A 16,879-nucleotide genomic window follows, 5' to 3' on the forward strand; every position below is an offset into this window, starting at 1 on the left:
CCCATTCCATCAGGGACGCCCGGCATTGCGCCAGGCGGACACAGACAAACCAGGCCAGGCGAGGCGGGACGTGATGAGGCGAGGTGGTGAAGACGAATGGAAAGACGATTGAAGAAAAGCTTCGAATAATCGGGCCTTCAGTCCAGCTGACCTGCGACTATCTTCATGCAAACTCCAACTGCCGGCCGAGGAAGAGGAACCATCATCCCTGCGAGGTAAAGTACCCAAGCAGAGACTTTAACTTTGGGGTACTTGTACCTGGACGACGCCCTTGCAGCACCCCGAGACCACGTGACGACAGCAGGCTCCAGAGAGCACAAAGAGCGAACCCCAAACCCCACCGCTGTTTTGAATTCAGCAGATCTTTTGGATTGGTGAGCATGAATTCTGGCCCCTCATAGCTTAATCTAGTTAGGTATAGGGGGTGGGATAAGGATAAGGGGATTGTTAAGATAGTCGTTTTCCCTCGATGTGCCGTGTGTTCCCCATTCCCTGTATAAGTATAGTTATTTTGTATTTGCCTATAAATTTTATACTAGTAACTTTTCATAAGATTGTGTTCATTTCTTTTTCAATAAAAATCTTGGTTTTGCTTACATCCAAACCACCTGTCTACGCGAGTCTTTTCTGTATCGCCGCCTGTACCTAAGTCCGGTGTCTAGAACCTAGGGGCGTGGGAGCGATTCGAACCGCTCAGTCAGAGGCATAACTGACTGGGCGTACGCGCCACCCCACACCACCCCCTACACCAGTGAACTATTAGCTTGTAATCACCTCAGACAGAACAGATGCTACTTATCCCTTTTAAGATAATCAACCTTGTGCTAACACAGGGGATCCCAACTGTGGTACGTGTACCCCAAGGGGTAAGTGAGACATCTCTGGAGGGTACATGGGAGAAATTGTCTGAAAGTGGATTTTATTTAATTATTTATTTAGTGCATTTTTAAAATAAGCAACATTTCACTGAACTGGTGAGGCAATTAAGTGAGTACTTTCCCTCAATGGGAAATGCAAACAGCTGTGTCCGCTACACTTTCACAAATTTTTCTGCAGTATCCATGCAGCAAGACTTGTCAATAAAAAAAACAAGAAAACTTCCTAGACATCTCAACTGATGGCGGACTCAAGATTGAGTGCCAACAAAAGCAATTGGCTGAATTTTGGGTCCAAATGGGAGCAGAGTTCCCTGAATTATCAGATGGGACTGTCAAGGCTTTGATACCGTTTGCTACAACTTACCTGTGTGAAAGTGGATTTTCATCACTCACTGAAATGAAACCAAAGTAATGTCAGCGCCTTTGTGTAGCAAACAACTTACGAGTCAAACTATCGCCTATCACTCCAAACATTACGCGCCTATGCTCGAACAAACAACCTCATCCATCATATTAATGGTGAGTAGTATTACTAAGCCATTGTTTAAGTTGTATATGTATATTGTAATTTGTACATTTTGTATAATGATTGGGCATTAAAGGGGTTAAAATATTAAATATGTATGCTGATAGGGGTACGTGGGCAGCTGGTAGATCTGGAAGGGGGTATGCAGTAAGTAAAGTTTGGGAACCTCTGTGCGAACAGAACTAGCATAGCTTAAATGGAGGATTTAGACATGTTACAGACTAATTCACAATGTATTTTTGTCCAGGTATCTTGCAAACATTCCCTTTGTGAACATGCTATCAGGTGCAGGCAATGTAGCAGTCTCTTCACTTCTCGCTCAAGGATTGGAGGAAATGTGATAAGGGAAAGTGGATTGGCAGGAGAGGACACATACCCACGAGGGGGATGGTGAGGGTCTCCTGCGCCTAATAAGGGTCTAATTCATTTATTCTTTTACAGTAGCGGCAATTGTGGCTTCTGGCAATCATGCAAAATGGATGATATCGGGTCAGCCGTCCAATTATGCATCTCTCCCCATTTTGATTTCCAATGGTTGAATGGAAACGGAAATCAGGACAGGTGCATAATGGGCGGCCAAACCAATACCGCCCGTTTTACACTAGCGGCAAAATTCTAAATTCCCCCCCCCACATGTGCTGTTGGGGTGAGTCAAGTTCCCAGCAGTATCTTAGCACGGGCATTCATGCCTTTCATTTTCCATGGCCGGCCTGGTGAAGTCATTAAAACATTTCCGGCACTGAATAGCTGTTTGTGAGGGGTCATAGAATGGGCCAGAGTCACCTTCCTCCAGATTTGTCCACGCATCCTTTTTCTGGGGTCTTACTCTCTGGATGCCTAAGCGCCTTTGGAGTACATTTTCATCTGATGGCCGATGTCACAGCTTCCATTGCTACACAAGCAGAAACCACCCAACGTCTAGGTGCTGCAGTGGAAACTTAGACTGAAGTCATGCAAGGTCAGCTTGCTGCCATGCAAGCTCAGACAGCTCTCATGCAAGCTCAGCCTGCTGCCACCATGGCTGCGGATGCATGTTCAAAGGGGCTTGCAGGCTGTCACAGCAGTCCAGCAATCTGTCCTCCAACAGATTACTAGGATTGGTGAGGTACTGCCCTGGGGGAGTGGCAGTAACTCTGTGGAGCATGAACCCACTGTCCTCTCTCAGGACGACAGCATTCATCCTCCCACCACTGCCACTCTGCCAGTGCCCTTGCCTGTCAGCCAGCCAGCCCAGATTGCTGCCGCCTATGCCGAGGTGGAGCAGTCTGAAGCCAGGCCTTCTAGGTCCAGAGCTGCTTGACGTTGTCCTCCAAGGCCATCTGCAGTCTCCCCCACTGAAAGTCAGCAGCCTTCCACCAGCTATGCTGCAGACACTGGGGTAGTACTGTGTAGGAGCACTAGGGCCATCAAAGGCATATGGAAGACAGGCACTAAGGGAATTCACAAGAGTGATTAGTTGACATTTGTATGCATTATGGCATGATTTGATTTATAAATTTGTTATGGAATGTTTATTTTGTGTTGGCTTTTATCTTTGCATTGTGCCAAATGGATGTTGTGATGGTCAGTGACAGAGGGAAGGTAAGGTGTCGGACTGTTGGCGAATGTGGAATTGGGGTTGCGTTTACTGGTATCGCAGTCGGATGAGTTCTTCATGGACTGCCCAGCCAGAAAGGGGCTGCCTAGGTTGCTTCCTCCCTTCCTCTTCCTCCTCCTGCTCCTCAGCTGGTCACCATAGAGCTGGTGGCAAGGGCTGTACCCTCATGATGGCAAGGCTGTGCAGCATGCAGCAGACCCCCATGAATCTTGACACCCGCTCAGCTGAGTACTGCAAGGCTCCTCCAGAGCAGTCCAGGCAGTGGAGGCATTGCTTCAGCATGACAATGGTGTACTCTATTATATTTCGTATGGCAGCATGTTTGCATGCTGCCCACGCGTGCGTGGGTTGCACACCGGAGTCAGGAGTCATGTAGTTAACGGATAGTCTTTGTTGCCCAGTAGCCACCCTTTGGTTTGTCGTGGTGGCTCAAATGCAGATGGCACAGTGGACTGCCACTGAATGAAGGCATCATGACTGCTGCCAGGATACTGAGCATTGACCTGTATGATTTGCTGAGTGTGGTCACACACCAACTGGACATTGAGGGAGTGGAATCCCTTTCAGTTGCGGTACATCTCAGCGTTTACATGCAGCGCCCGCAAAGCAACGTGCGTGCAGTCAATGGCACCCTGCACCATGGGGAAGCCTGCAATCCTCACGAAGCCACGTGCTCGCTCCACCTGCCGCTCTCTGGCAAGAGAGAATGAAATGTATTCAGCTCTCTTGAAATACAGAGCCTCAGTTACCTCCCTTAAGCAACAGTGGATGGCAAACTGGGAGATGTTGCAAATATCTCCTGCTCCAGCCTGAAAGGAGCCCAACGTATAAAAGTTCATGGACACAGTGACCTTCACAGCCACTGGCAATGCGGTCGTTTGCAGTTGTGGCTCCAGCATGTGGCAGCTTTCAGTGATGCGCAGATATCTGACAAACTGTTCGTCACTGAGGTTCAGGTAGGAGAATTGCTCCCTGAACACTTTGGGCAGATGTGGCCTCCTGCTGAGAGCCCTTGTCCCCCATCTCCCTCTTCCAGCAGCTCTGTCACCTTTACTCATTCTCCCTGTCATGCTGTAGGCCAAGTTGAATGCCTACTACTGCACCAATGTCTGGGAGGAAGTGGTCTGTGCCAAATCCTTGAAGTCAGGACAAAGTCCTTCAGCGCATGCCACACCACTCCCTGTAGATTTTAAATTCTAGAAACAACCAAACTCTGCTACAAATGCAGCAACATGGAGTAGAAATCAATGAGTAACTAACCTGTAAGTAGCTGATGATCCCTTTAAATAGCACCGTTGAGGGGACCTTCCTGCTGCTGAACACGTGTTCAGCTGTGCATATTTAAGAGGGCATTAGCTGGAGCATTGAGCTCCAAAATGGCAGTGCTGGTGATCTGCATACTTATGGCAAACGCTCACTGCGTCCGCGCCAATGCCCTTACCAAGATGGTGTCCGGCATGAATCGTACCAGGAGTGTGCATGTGCGCCGCATACATCATTTTGGATCCAAAACGGCACTCGTAGCACCGAAACAGCAGGCGCTAAGGAGCCTAATTTTGCAGCCTGATAGTTTATGGGTACAGCTTGTTAGATTATGTATCTTACTATATAACTATAACATTTTATGAATATTACAATAAGTATTCCTTTGTAGAATCTCATGAATTGTTTGCACTTATTTAGTATAAGAGTTGCATTATTGTGGAAGCTACATAATAAAAATAAAGCCTGTCCTCAGAGGGATTAAGGTGTGTGGAGTGTTTCACTAAACTAGAAAGAGTGTAAAAACTAATAAACCAATCTCCAAGAGGGCAAACTGCTTGTAACATAAACTGCACTCCAGTGAAGGTATCCATTCCATCAAAAGGTAACATTCTAATTTATTTCCACTTCTCAATGTGTCTACTTTTGTTTAAACTGATGACATAATCTGGGAAACTGGCCTGCAGAGGTTATGGGGTAGATTTTTGTGCACTGGTGAAATTCAGTCCTGAGTTGTTAAGAAATTGTGCAAATTGAGCCAGCAATGTAGTGTGCTAACAGCATATATTTGTCCTGGGATAGCTGATTTGTATAATTAGTCACAGCTCCAAGTGCAGTTTAGGCCATTTGTATGGAGGTGGCCCAATGGGGGAGAGGGTGGCCACTGCAAAATTGTGGTTTAGGTACAATTTAAAGGGAGGAGGTTATACATGTGCCAAATGTCCTTCTATAAATTGATAAGGTTGAGACCAAATATGATGGGATGATCTAGGTCTTTTAACAATTAGCAGTCTGGATAAAAGAGGTAAACAGGTTATTACATTTGGACGATGAGTCCAGGATCAAAGGCTATACATATAAAATGAATATACTGCAAGTGAGACGGAGGTTCTCCCACAAAAGTAAATAATGATACATCAATAAATCCCTCAAAAGTGAGCTGAATAGGACTTCTTCAATGAGCTGGTAAATGTATTAGACTGTGTGCTATTAAGGTATACAGATCTTAGTTTTGTGTTGAATCAGCTTGATAAATAGCTGTCCAAGAAGGCAATTGCAGGGTATAATGACAAGGACATATATAGACAGTTCAATATTGTAAGGAACACAATGGTTCCTGTGTTGCAGAGGCCTTAAATGTGTCATCTGTGGAACACAAAAGGTCAGAGTTGAATAGTGCGGGTTGTAAGATTTTACTATTTGAACCACTGAAGTCAGATGCAGTTATTTTATTTCCTTTGGTAACAGATTGATGAACTAAGGCTATTTAGAGGTATGTTTCTGTGTAGGCCTCACAATTTCTATTTTTAATTGACAAACCAATTAGTGACTATAAAATGCTTTGTGTAAGACTTTATTTCAAATCCCAATTCACATGCAAGCCATCTGAACTTACCAAATATGAATTTCTGATAAATCTCTGTTTACCCAATGATCAGAATCTTACTTATGCCATCACAAAACGACACATGTATTCTGAAAGTATCCACATTTTTGATTTGCATAACAAATCTGTGGCATTTTTGTGGAATATAATTAAATGTTTCTCAATCTGGCAAGTGCCAACTCATAGCTGAAACTAATTAGTGTACTATCAATTCCAAAAGCATACTTCGGCAAACAGTTGCAACACAATATTCTTCCAATTCAGTTTCAATCATACCTCTTATTCCACCATAATGAGAATAAAATTTAGTGGTAGATGATGAACTCTTTGCAGTTTTCAAATGCCCCAAAGATATGTTCCTTTTGACGTTCCATAACTCATCCTGAGCAATAGCTAGGGAAAACAATACTAAAATTCACTGAATCTATAAAAGGAAACTGTTATACTCTTTTATTGCAAGTGTTCCTAATACATGTAGGATTAAAATAGTTTTAGAACTCTATTCGTATTTACATTTTACTCATAAATAATGTATTGTGGTGTACATACACAAAAAAAGTATCTTGCTCCTTTCACATTCTCCAATTCTTCCCTATCTTCTGTTTAGGTTTTATTCTCTGTATGGCTCTCACATACTTTTCTCATTGTAATGTCTCTATCACTCTATTTATGCCCAACTCTATTCCTCACTTTCTGTAATTCTCTACATTCCTCTTTTAACAAAAATCTAGTAAAGAATAGTCAGCATTGACTTCAAAAGGGGAAGGTCATGTTTGACCAACCTTATTGAATTCTTTGAAGAAGTAACAGAAAGAGTAGACAATGGTAATGCAGTGGATGTAATATATTTGTTTTTTCAAAAGGCCTTCGATAAGGTACTGTATGGTAGACTCATGACTAAGGTCAGAGCATGTGGAGTCAGGGGACAAGTAGCAGAATGAGCAGCAAGCTGGCTGCAAAACAGAAAACAGAAGTGGGGTAACGGGTAGTTACTTAGACTGGCAAAAAGGTGGGAAGTGGTGTTCCCCTGTTGTTCACCATTTACAAAAATGATTTGGACTTGGTAATCAGAAGCACAATTTCAAAATATGTGGATGATACCAAATGGGGGTTATAGTTAACACTGAGAAAGAGTGTGACAAAATACAAGACATTAATAAACTTGCTGAATGTATAATTGGCAAATTAATTTAAATATAGGCAAGAATGAGGTGGTGAATTTTGGTAGTCTAAATGGGGTAGAGAAGCAAAGGGATCTAGGGTTACGATACACAAATCACTAAAAGTAGTGAGGCAGGTTAATAAGGCCATTAAAAAAGCATACGAAGCACTGGGTATCATTTCTAGAGATAGAATTGAAAAGCAGGGAAGTTATGCTAAACCTGTAGCGAACCTTGGTTAGACAACAACAACTTGCATTTATATAGCGCCTTTAACATAGTAAAACATCCCAAGGCACTTCACAGGAACATTATCAAACAAAATTTGAACCGAGCTACATAAAGAGATATTAGGACAGATGACCAAAAGCTTTGTCAAAGAGGTAGATTTTAAGGAGCGTCTTAAAGGAGGAGGGGTAGAGAGACAGAGGTGTTTAGGGAGGGAATTCCAGAGCTGAGGGCCTAGACAGCTGAAGGCACGGCCGCCAATGGTGGAGCGATTAAAATTAGGGATGCCCAAGAGGCCAAAACTGGAGAAGCGCGGAGATCTCAGACAGTTGTAGGACTGGAGGATGTTGCAGAGATAAACAGGGGTGAGGCCATGGAGGGATTTGAAAACAAAGATGAGAATTTTAAAATCGAGGCATTTCCGGACTGGGAGCCAATGTAGGTCAGCAAGCAAAGGGGTGATGGGTGAATGGGACTTAGTGCGAGCGAAGATATGGGCAGCAGAGTTTTGATGAGCTCAAGTTTATGTAGGATGGAAAATGGGAGACCAACCAGGAGAATATTGGAATATTCAAATCTAGAGGTAACAAATGCATGATCGAGGGTTTTAGCTGCAGATGAGCTGAGGCAGGGTGGCGTTGGGTGATGTTACACAGATGGAAATAGGCGGTCTTGGTGATGAAGCAGATATGTGGTCAGATGCTCATCTCAGGATCAAATATGACACCAAGGCGGCAAATGGTCTGGTTCAGACTCAGACAGTTGCCAGAGAGAGGGGTGGAGTCGGTGGCTAAGGATCGGAGTTTGTGGTGCGGACCGAAGACAATGGCTTCAGTCTTCCCAATATTTAGTTGGAGGAAATTTCTGCTAATCCAGTACTGGATGACAGACAAGCAGTTATACAATTTAGAGACAGTAGAGGGGTCGAGAGAGGTGCTGGTGAGGTAGAGCTGGGTGTCGTCAGCGTACATGCGAAAACTGACATTGTGTTTTTGGATGATGCCGCTGAAGGGGCAGCATGTAGATGAGAAATAGGAGGGGGCCAAGGGTAAATCCTTGGGGGACACCAGAGTTGACAGTGTGGGAGCGGGAAGAGAAGCCATTGCAGGTAATTCTCTGGCTATGTCTGGAACGGAGGAGAGGCATTGGAGGAAGATGTTGTGGTCAACCATGTCAAAGGCTGCAGACTGATCAAGAAGGATGAGGCCAGAAAGGGAAGTTGGGTGGTCAGCAGTTTAGTGCGAATAGGGCCGAGGGGGCAGGATGTGGATCTCATGGACAAGATGAGCTCGGAGAGGGCATATGGGGAAATAGGAGAGAAACTAGAGAAAGACGTGAGTTCAGTGCTTGGGCAGGGGGGAACCTTGGAGGAAGTTCGGCCCGGTAGGCTAGGGGAAGGAAGGGAAGCGGCAGAGGCAGCTGAACAGATGGTCTCAATCTTAGTGACAAAGAAGTCCATGAGCTCTTCACATGTTTGTTGGAGGTAACGGTGGAGGAGACATGGAAGAGGGGTTTAAGAAGATGGTTTGCATAGAGAGCAGGCGCCAGAGGTTATCTTTGCATTCCAGGATGATCCTGGAATAGTGAGCAGTTTTGGCAGATGAAAGCAAGACCAGACAGTGCTTTATGTCGTTCAGCCTGATCTGGCAGTGAATGGCTAAAGCAGTTATCCACCATATACGTTCAAGTCTGCATCCCTCAAGGGTGCGGAGATGAGGGCTGTACCAGGGGAGCAGCCAGGGAGAGAGAAATGCTTTTAATGGGGACTAGGGCATCGAAGATGGAGGTGAGGGTGTGGTTGAGCAGATCGGTAGCTACAGAAATGTCGTGGTCAATGGAGGGCCAACGGCTAGACAGTTGGGATTTTGAAAGTGAAGTTTGTAAGTGAGTTGGGAGAGAGATTTTTCCAGGGTGGACACAAAATGAAGTAGGGTTGGAAGTGGGTAGGGGGATGTGGGTGGAGAGCGATGCAAGGAAGTGAAGAAGAGTGGAAGAGTAATAGTGACAGGAGATTCATTAGTTAAGGGAACAGATAGGCGTTTCTGTGGATGCAGGCGTGACTCCAGGATGGTATGTTGCCTCCCTGGTGCCAGGGTCAAGGATGTCACTTGGCGGCTGCAGGACACTCTGAGGGGGGAGGGTGAACAGCCAGAGGTCGTTGTACATATCGGTACCAACGACATAGGCAGAAAGAGGGATGAGGTCCTGCAGACAGCGTATAGGGAACTAGGAAAGAGATTAAAAAGCAGGACCTCAAAAGGTAGTCATCTCTGGATTACTCCCGGTGCCATGTGCTAGTGAGTACAGGAATAGGAGGATAGAACAGATGAATGCGTGGCTGGAGAGATGGTGCAGGAGGGAGGGCTTTAGATTCCTGAGGCATTGGGACCATTTCTGGGGAAGGTGGGATGGGTTACACCTCAACAGAGCTGGGACAATTATTCTTGCGGGGAGGTTTGCTAGTGCTGTTCGGGAGGGTTTAAACTAGCTTGGCAGGTGGATGGGCACCAGCATATAGGAGTAGAAAAGAGGAATAAGGTGCATAAAAGAGTGAGTGTGTTGGATAGTACTTGAGAAGAAAGTAGTACTAGAGGCAGAAGTAATACCATATTAGAGAGCAGCAGACTCAAAGACTACGAAAAATTCAAGAACGGGTTTAGAATGCATGTACGTAAACACACAAAGTGTGGTGAATAAGGTTGGTGAGCTACAAGCACAATTAGCCATGTGGCAATATGATGTTGTGGTAATAATGGAAACGCAGCTTAAAAACAGTGAGGACTGGGCACTTACTATTCAAGGGTACAAAGTGTTCAGAAAAGATAGGGAAGGAAAAAAGGGAGGTGGGGTGGCAGTGCTGATTAAGGAAGACATTGTAGTGTCGGAAAGGGAGGATGTTGTTGAGGGGACAAGGTTAGAGTTGAGGAGCAAAAAGGGTATGATCACGCTATTGGGGGTAGTCTATAGGTCTCCAAATAGTGAGAGGGAGGTAGAGGAGCAATTCTGCAGGGAAATCGCAGAGATATGCAAGAGCTATCGAGTGGTGATATTGGGGACTTTAATTACCCAAATATCGATTGGGATAATGCTAGGGTAAAGGGAAAGGAGGGGGAGGAATTTCTGAAACGTGTTCAGAAGAATTTCCTTGACCAGTATGTTCTTGGCCCAACTAGGAAGGAGGCATTGCTGGAACTGGTGCTGGGGAATGAGGTGGGCCAGGTTGACCAAGTGTCTGTGGGAGAACACTTGGGTACAAGTGATCATTGTATCATAAGATTTAGATTAGCAATGGAGCGGAGCAAGAAACAATCTAGAGTGGAACTTCTAAACTGGAATAGGGCTAACTTCAATGGGATGCGAAAGGATCTAGCCAGGGTAAAATGGAACCAAAGACGGACAGGAAAAACTGTAATGGAACAATGGGTGATCTTTAAGGAGGAGATGTTTCAAGTACAGGCTAGGTACATTCCAACAAGAGGGAAGGGTAAGGGAACCAAAGCAAGGGCTCCTTGGATGACGAGGGAGATAGAGAAGATGATGAAGCAAAAAAAGAGGGTGCATGATGAATGTCAGGTGAATTCTTCAAAGGGAGAACCAGACCAAATACAATAAGTTGAGAGGCGATGTGAAGATGAAAATAAGACTGGCAAAGAGAGAATATATGAGAGTAGAATGGCGGTCAACATAAAAGGGAACCCAAAAATCTTCTACCAGCATGGAAACAGTAAGCGGGTAGAAAGAGGCGGGATGGGGCCAATTAGGGACAAAGAAGGTGATATATGCTTAGAGGCGCAGGGCAAGGCTAGAATACTCAATGAGTACTTTGTATCGGTGTTTACTAAGAAGCTGGATGCTGACAAAATATTGGTAGAAGTGGAAAAGGTAGAAGCAATGGAAGGGGTGAAAATTGATAGTCAGGATGTACTAGAAAGGCTGGCTATGCATACAGTGGATAAGTCGCCTGGTCCAGAGGGCTTGCATGCCAGGTTGCTAAAGGAATTGGGGAAGGAGATAGCGGAAGGGCTTGTCATAATTTTCCAATCTTCCCTAGATGCAGAGGAGGTGCCGGAGGATTGGAAAGTGGCAAATGTGACACAATCGTTCAAGAAAGGGTGTAAGGACAATCCTAGTAACTATAGGCCGGTCAGTTTAACATCAGTGGTGGGTAAAGTTTTAGAAACAATAATCAAGGAAAAAATTAACGGGCACTTGGAGAGGTTTAAGCTAATTAAGGAGAGCCAGCGCGGATTTGTAAAAGGCAGATTGTGTTTGCCTAATCAAATTGAATTTTTTGATGAAGTAATACTGAGGATTGATGAAGGGAATGCAATGGGTGTTGTCTACATGGATTTTAGGAAGGCGTTTGACAAAGTACCACATAGAAGGTTGGTTAACAAAATTGAGGCTGATGGAATAGGTGGGTCAGTGGCGATGACACCAAACTTGGGGGTGTGGCAAACAGTGAGGATGATACCAATTGACTGCAACACGACATAGAAAGGTTAGCAGAATGGGCAGACAAGTGGCAGATGGAATTTAATACAGAGAAGTGTGAGGTGATGCATTTTGGCAGAAGGAACAGGGAGAGGCAATATACACTTAATGGCACAGTTTTAAAGAGTGTGCAGGGACAGAGGGACCTGGGAGTTAATGTGCATAGGTCCCTGAAGGTGGCAGGACATGGTGAGAGAGTGGTTAGCAAAGCATATGAGAACTTGGGCTTCATAAATAGAGGTATTGAGTACAAAAGTAGAGAAGTTATGCTGAACCTTTATAAAGCGCTGGTTAGGCCACAACTGGAGTATTGCATCCAGTTCTGGTCATCACACTTTAGGAAGGATGTGAACGCCCTTGAGAGGGTGCAGAGGAGATTTACCAGAATGGTTCCAGGAATGGGGGATCTTAGCTACAAGGACAGGTTGGAGAAGCTGGATTTGTTTTCATTAGAGCAAAGGAGGTTGAGGGGTGATTTGAAATGAGTTGTACAAGATTATGATGGGTTTGCATAGGCTAGCCGGGGAAAGGCTGTTCCCAATAGTTGATGGTACAAGGACTAGGGGACATAGATTTAAGGTTTTGGGTAAGAGATACAGGGGGGACGTGAGGAAAAACCTTTTTACGCAGCGAGTGGCGTGGACCTGGAACTCGCTGCCGACGGAAGTGGTGGAAGCAGACACACTCGTGTTTTCAAGGGGAGACTGGATAGACACTTGAGGGAAATAAACTTGCAGGGCTACGGGGATAGAGTGGGGGAATGGGACTGACTGACACGGACACGATGGGCCGAATGGCCTCCTTCTGTGCCATTATGACTCTATAATCAGAGATGGCCTTATCTGTTATTGACACTATGGGAGAATCAAGGCCACGTGAGATGGCAAGGTCAAGGGGTGGCCGTGTATATGGGTAGGGGAATTTATATGGAGGGAGAGATTAAGGGAGGATAGGAGGGCAGTGAACTCAGTGGAGAGAGCGCATGATGAATTGAGATCAAGGTTGAAATTCGAGGATGAGAAGTCTCTCGCTTCAGAGGCTGAGGGAGGAAAGCAGTGAAGAGATCTCGGTGAGAAACTTGGCGTAGTACTTGGGTGGGCGTTAGAGAACAAGGATTTTCAATGAGGCGAGAGGGGTGGAACAAGCTGAGATGCTCCAAGGAGTAGAGGGTGCTGGAGAAGTAGGGGGACAAACCAATGTGCGATTTGGCGAGAAGAGCCACACCGCCACCGCGACGGTCTGGGCGGGGCAAGTGGTGGAAGGTATAGCCAGGCGGGAGGTTTCGTTTAGGGGAAGCTGTCATCACCCCAAGGCCATGATGTTGATGCAATCATCCACAATAAGCTCATGGATGGCAAGGGCCTTGTTCACAAGTGAACAGATATTCTGGAGGGAGATGTGGAGAGGGGCGGTGATAGCTGATCCAGTGACAGGGAGGGGTGAGTGTGACGGGAAGGAGGTATAGGAAAAATTAGCCCCCAGCGAGCGCACTGGGCGGTAAGGTCGGCGAGAAAGCAGGATGGGGCATTTGGGGTTGCTGCTCGTAAGAGGTGGTGACGAGTGCCTCAATTGGCCCTTCGGAGGATGCTAAGAGAGGCACAGAGGGAAGCTGTAGGCTTATCTAAAAGGGAGTCAAGCTGGATGGTGGCAGGAGAGTAGGAAGGTCAAGGGGTGCTGAAGAGTTGGGGTAGGGCAGAGTACCCGAGAGTGGAGAAATAAAAGTAGGCATGATGACAAGAGAGAGGGGTCGAGGAAGAGTAAAGAGAAAAGAAGGAAAAAGCAAAGGGAAGAAAAAAGTGGAACTAGAAGTGATGGGCTCGGGTCCAGAATAGGGGCTAAAACATGAAAGCAAATGGACACAGGAAAAACTCAAGTTACACAGGCCTGGTTATGTAGCATGATTCGGATACCTATATCCTGTTAGTAAACGGGGAGTAGAGTTAATGTCAGAGGTCCCGGGGTGGGATAAAGTTGACGTAGGTAGGCATGAAGCATCGACGAACTGTTGTCAAGGTTCAGAGACAGGCATGGCAAGTGAGTGAGTCCAGAAGCTACTTAAAAGGGTAGAGTATTGTAGGGCACACTGCTGGAGGTATTTCCGTAGTAATGAAGATCCAGGAGGTGAGCAGAATCGGTTGTGGGCAGAGAAATGGTGGTAATGTTGGAGGTCACTTCTGATCCAGAAGTGGCGGAGAAATATACTTCGGCCCAGGTGAGTGAATCTTTAGCCTGGAACTAGACTGTAGCTGAAGCTGAAAAACCAATAGGACAGTCACAGGCTCAGCAGGTAACAACAGACTGGGGTGGGATGGGCTGCAAGCTGAACAAAGTTACTTTAAAACTAAGCAGCAGATCAGAGCCCAGAGAAGTCCAGGAATTTGGAAGCCAAATTTGAGAAAAGATCCAGTGCTCACTGAGGAAAACAAAGAGCAGGCACAATCGGGGGGATGGGCAGTGGCGGTTAAACTAGCAGTTAACTTGTAGTTAGGGATAAAATGCACCTACTAATAGAGCCGGGGAACTTAAACAGTGGAAAAGAGGAGATTGGGGGAGAAAGAGCAAAGGATGGCAGCAGATGGCTAAGGATAGAGTTGCACATTAAGGAGCTCCCTAGGGAGCTACCTGTCCAGGAGCCATCTTCTCTCCAGGAATCACTGTGCACATTTCTGGTCTCCATATTATAAAAAGGATATAGAGGCACTGGAGAAGGTGCAAAAAAGAGTTACAAGGATAATAGTTCTGAGATATTATACCCATCAGGATAGATTCAACAGGCGGGAGTTCCTTTCTCTAGAAATGAGAAGGCTGATAGAGGTCTTTAAGATTATGAAAGGGTTTGATAGGGTAGACATAGAGAAGATGTTTACACTTGTGGGGAGACCAAAACTAGGGGCCATAAATATAAGATAGTCACTAATATAACCAATAGGGAATTCAGGACAAATCTCTTTACCCAGTGGTTAGAATGTGGAACTCACTGCCACAAGGAGAAGTCGAGGAGAATAGCATAGATGTATTTAAGGGGAAGCTAGATAAACACAAGGGAGAAAGGAATAGAAGGTAATGCTGATAGAGTGAGATGAAGAGAGAAGGCTTGTGTGGAGCATAAACACTGACATGGGCCAGTTGGGCTAAATAACCTGTTTCTGTGCTATGCAATACTCTCTCTTCTGTATGTTGCCCAAGGTCCTTTACTGATTTCCTTAATTTCTTTGCTTTATTTTTGTTAAAGCCCAGGGTATACAGCAAGGTAGCAACTATCATGTACTGGGTTGTAGGTGGGTACAGTTCACTAGTGGCATGTTAATGAGACCTCATCCTCAAAATGGACTGGGCCTCCCACCGGAAGGATCAGGTGTTCCACCAGCTGGCCAGCCGCCCACCCATAGTTAACACCCTTTCCCCCCAGCTTATCACTTGCAAATATTTTTTACTACAATAAACCCTTTAGAGTGTAGAGTTTCTCTTTTTGCACAGTTCCCATTATCAAACAAAATAAATATGATTCAACAAATGCAATAAGGGACAGACATGCAAGTCCTGCGTGGAAAAACCTTCAACATACCTCTGATTTTGCCCTAGGACAGACATAACTGATTTTGCTCTATAGCTTACTTCATCCATGGTATGTGATCCAATACTAACTTGATGAGAACTACAACACCTTAAGTAAGCAAGCGATTTTTTATATTGCACAGGCAGTCAATGAAGTCAAACCTGAAATCTAGATACTCAGTAGAGAACAAATTTCAACTTTATTTTAGAACTGATAATCAAACACTTCCATGTGTAGAGTGCAGAAAATAAAGTAGCATTAGAGATATAACTGTGTTGCCATTCATTTTGTGATCACTGATCTGCCAGGACTTAAACCACACTTTAGTCCAGCTGTTAGTTGAATATCTTTCAAATTCATGTTATTTGGGGCTGAATTAATGCAAGATAATTAAAAGCTAAGATCTATTGACATTGTAATTTGAATAAGAGATTCTGGCCTAGAAATTGGGTATAGCCCCACTTGAGGCGTTAGAACTGGCGCTGCGCAAAGTTTATAGCCAGACAAAACTTATCGCCGCCTGGCGCGATATTGGGTTGCATCGCCCTTAAAGGGGATTGAGGCGCGAATTCAGGCGTTACACGGGACTCCTAAGGCGCTAAACTTCTGGCGCAACCCAATATCGGAGCGGACGGGCGCAGCACAGGTGCTCTCAATTACTGATGACCATGAGACTTCCAGGCGCCGGCCAGCTCTTAAAGGGGTGGGTCAGTCAGCTTCAGCATCCACACTCTTCGCCTTGCAGGCCGGCGAGATGTTCTCTACCCAAACAATGGCACGAGGCCGAATCATAAGGACTACCGACGAGCTTGGAGGGATGTATGCCAGAGGGTCAACTCCAGCAGCATGGTGACCAGGAGCCCTGTCCAACGCAGAAAGAAATTCAACGACCTCACTCGGGTCGTGAGGGTGAGTGTTGTTTCTGCAAACTTCTGCATCCCTTCATTTGCACCTGACTTTATGGCTACAGAGTGGGCTGTGCCCCATTGGCCATCTGCCAGCAAGCACCCATGGCCCTTTCTGGGCACACACATGCACATTTGACTCAAGGCATCATGTACGGGCTCTTGCACCATGGGGGGCATGAGATGATCACTCAGGGCATCATGTAAGGGCTCTTCCACCATGGGGGGCATGAGATGATCACTCAGGGCATCATGTAACATAACTTCCCCTCCTTTCCCCTGCAGTCCAAGCTGGCGAGGATTGGCAAAGACCAGCTTCGCACCGGTGGAGGACCTCCACAAGTGGTCACTCTCACGGATCTCGAGGAGAGTCCACCAGATTCTTGGAGGACGTCTGAGTGGTCCTGTAACCACTGCAGCTGCCGACCCCATTGTCGACAGCGATGGTAAGGTTCTCACCTTTTACAACTGTCTCCTTCCACTTGTTCCCCCCGCCAGCATGCTTTCTCACTGTGGACCCATGTCATAGCCTTGCCGCTATCTGGCATCCCTTGCTGCCAAGCTGTCCTTTTGCTAAAGCCACTCTTCCACCACCCTGCTTTCAGATGCTGCATCACCAGCTCGGGAGCTGGGCCCTCAAGCTGCCAGTGCCAGTGCCTCCGAAGG

The 16,879-nt window shown here is 45.8% G+C and overlaps 1 protein-coding gene across 1 annotated transcript in view; it reads right to left on the reverse strand.

The window, feature by feature from the left end:
* Positions 1 to 16,879, reverse strand: part of LOC147111668 (uncharacterized) — a 53,161-nt gene that overhangs the window by 16,583 nt on the left and 19,699 nt on the right. The window contains exon 3 of the mRNA XM_085998769.1: positions 6,147 to 6,263. Within this exon, the coding sequence (XP_085854895.1) occupies positions 6,147 to 6,263 (117 nt within the window). The remainder of the gene's footprint in view (positions 1 to 6,146; positions 6,264 to 16,879) is intronic.

This window comes from Somniosus microcephalus, chromosome 10, assembly GCF_052327205.1.
Source record: "Somniosus microcephalus isolate GS21.2 chromosome 10, FLI_Smic_1.0, whole genome shotgun sequence".
NCBI classification, from domain to species: Eukaryota; Metazoa; Chordata; class Chondrichthyes; order Squaliformes; family Somniosidae; genus Somniosus; species Somniosus microcephalus.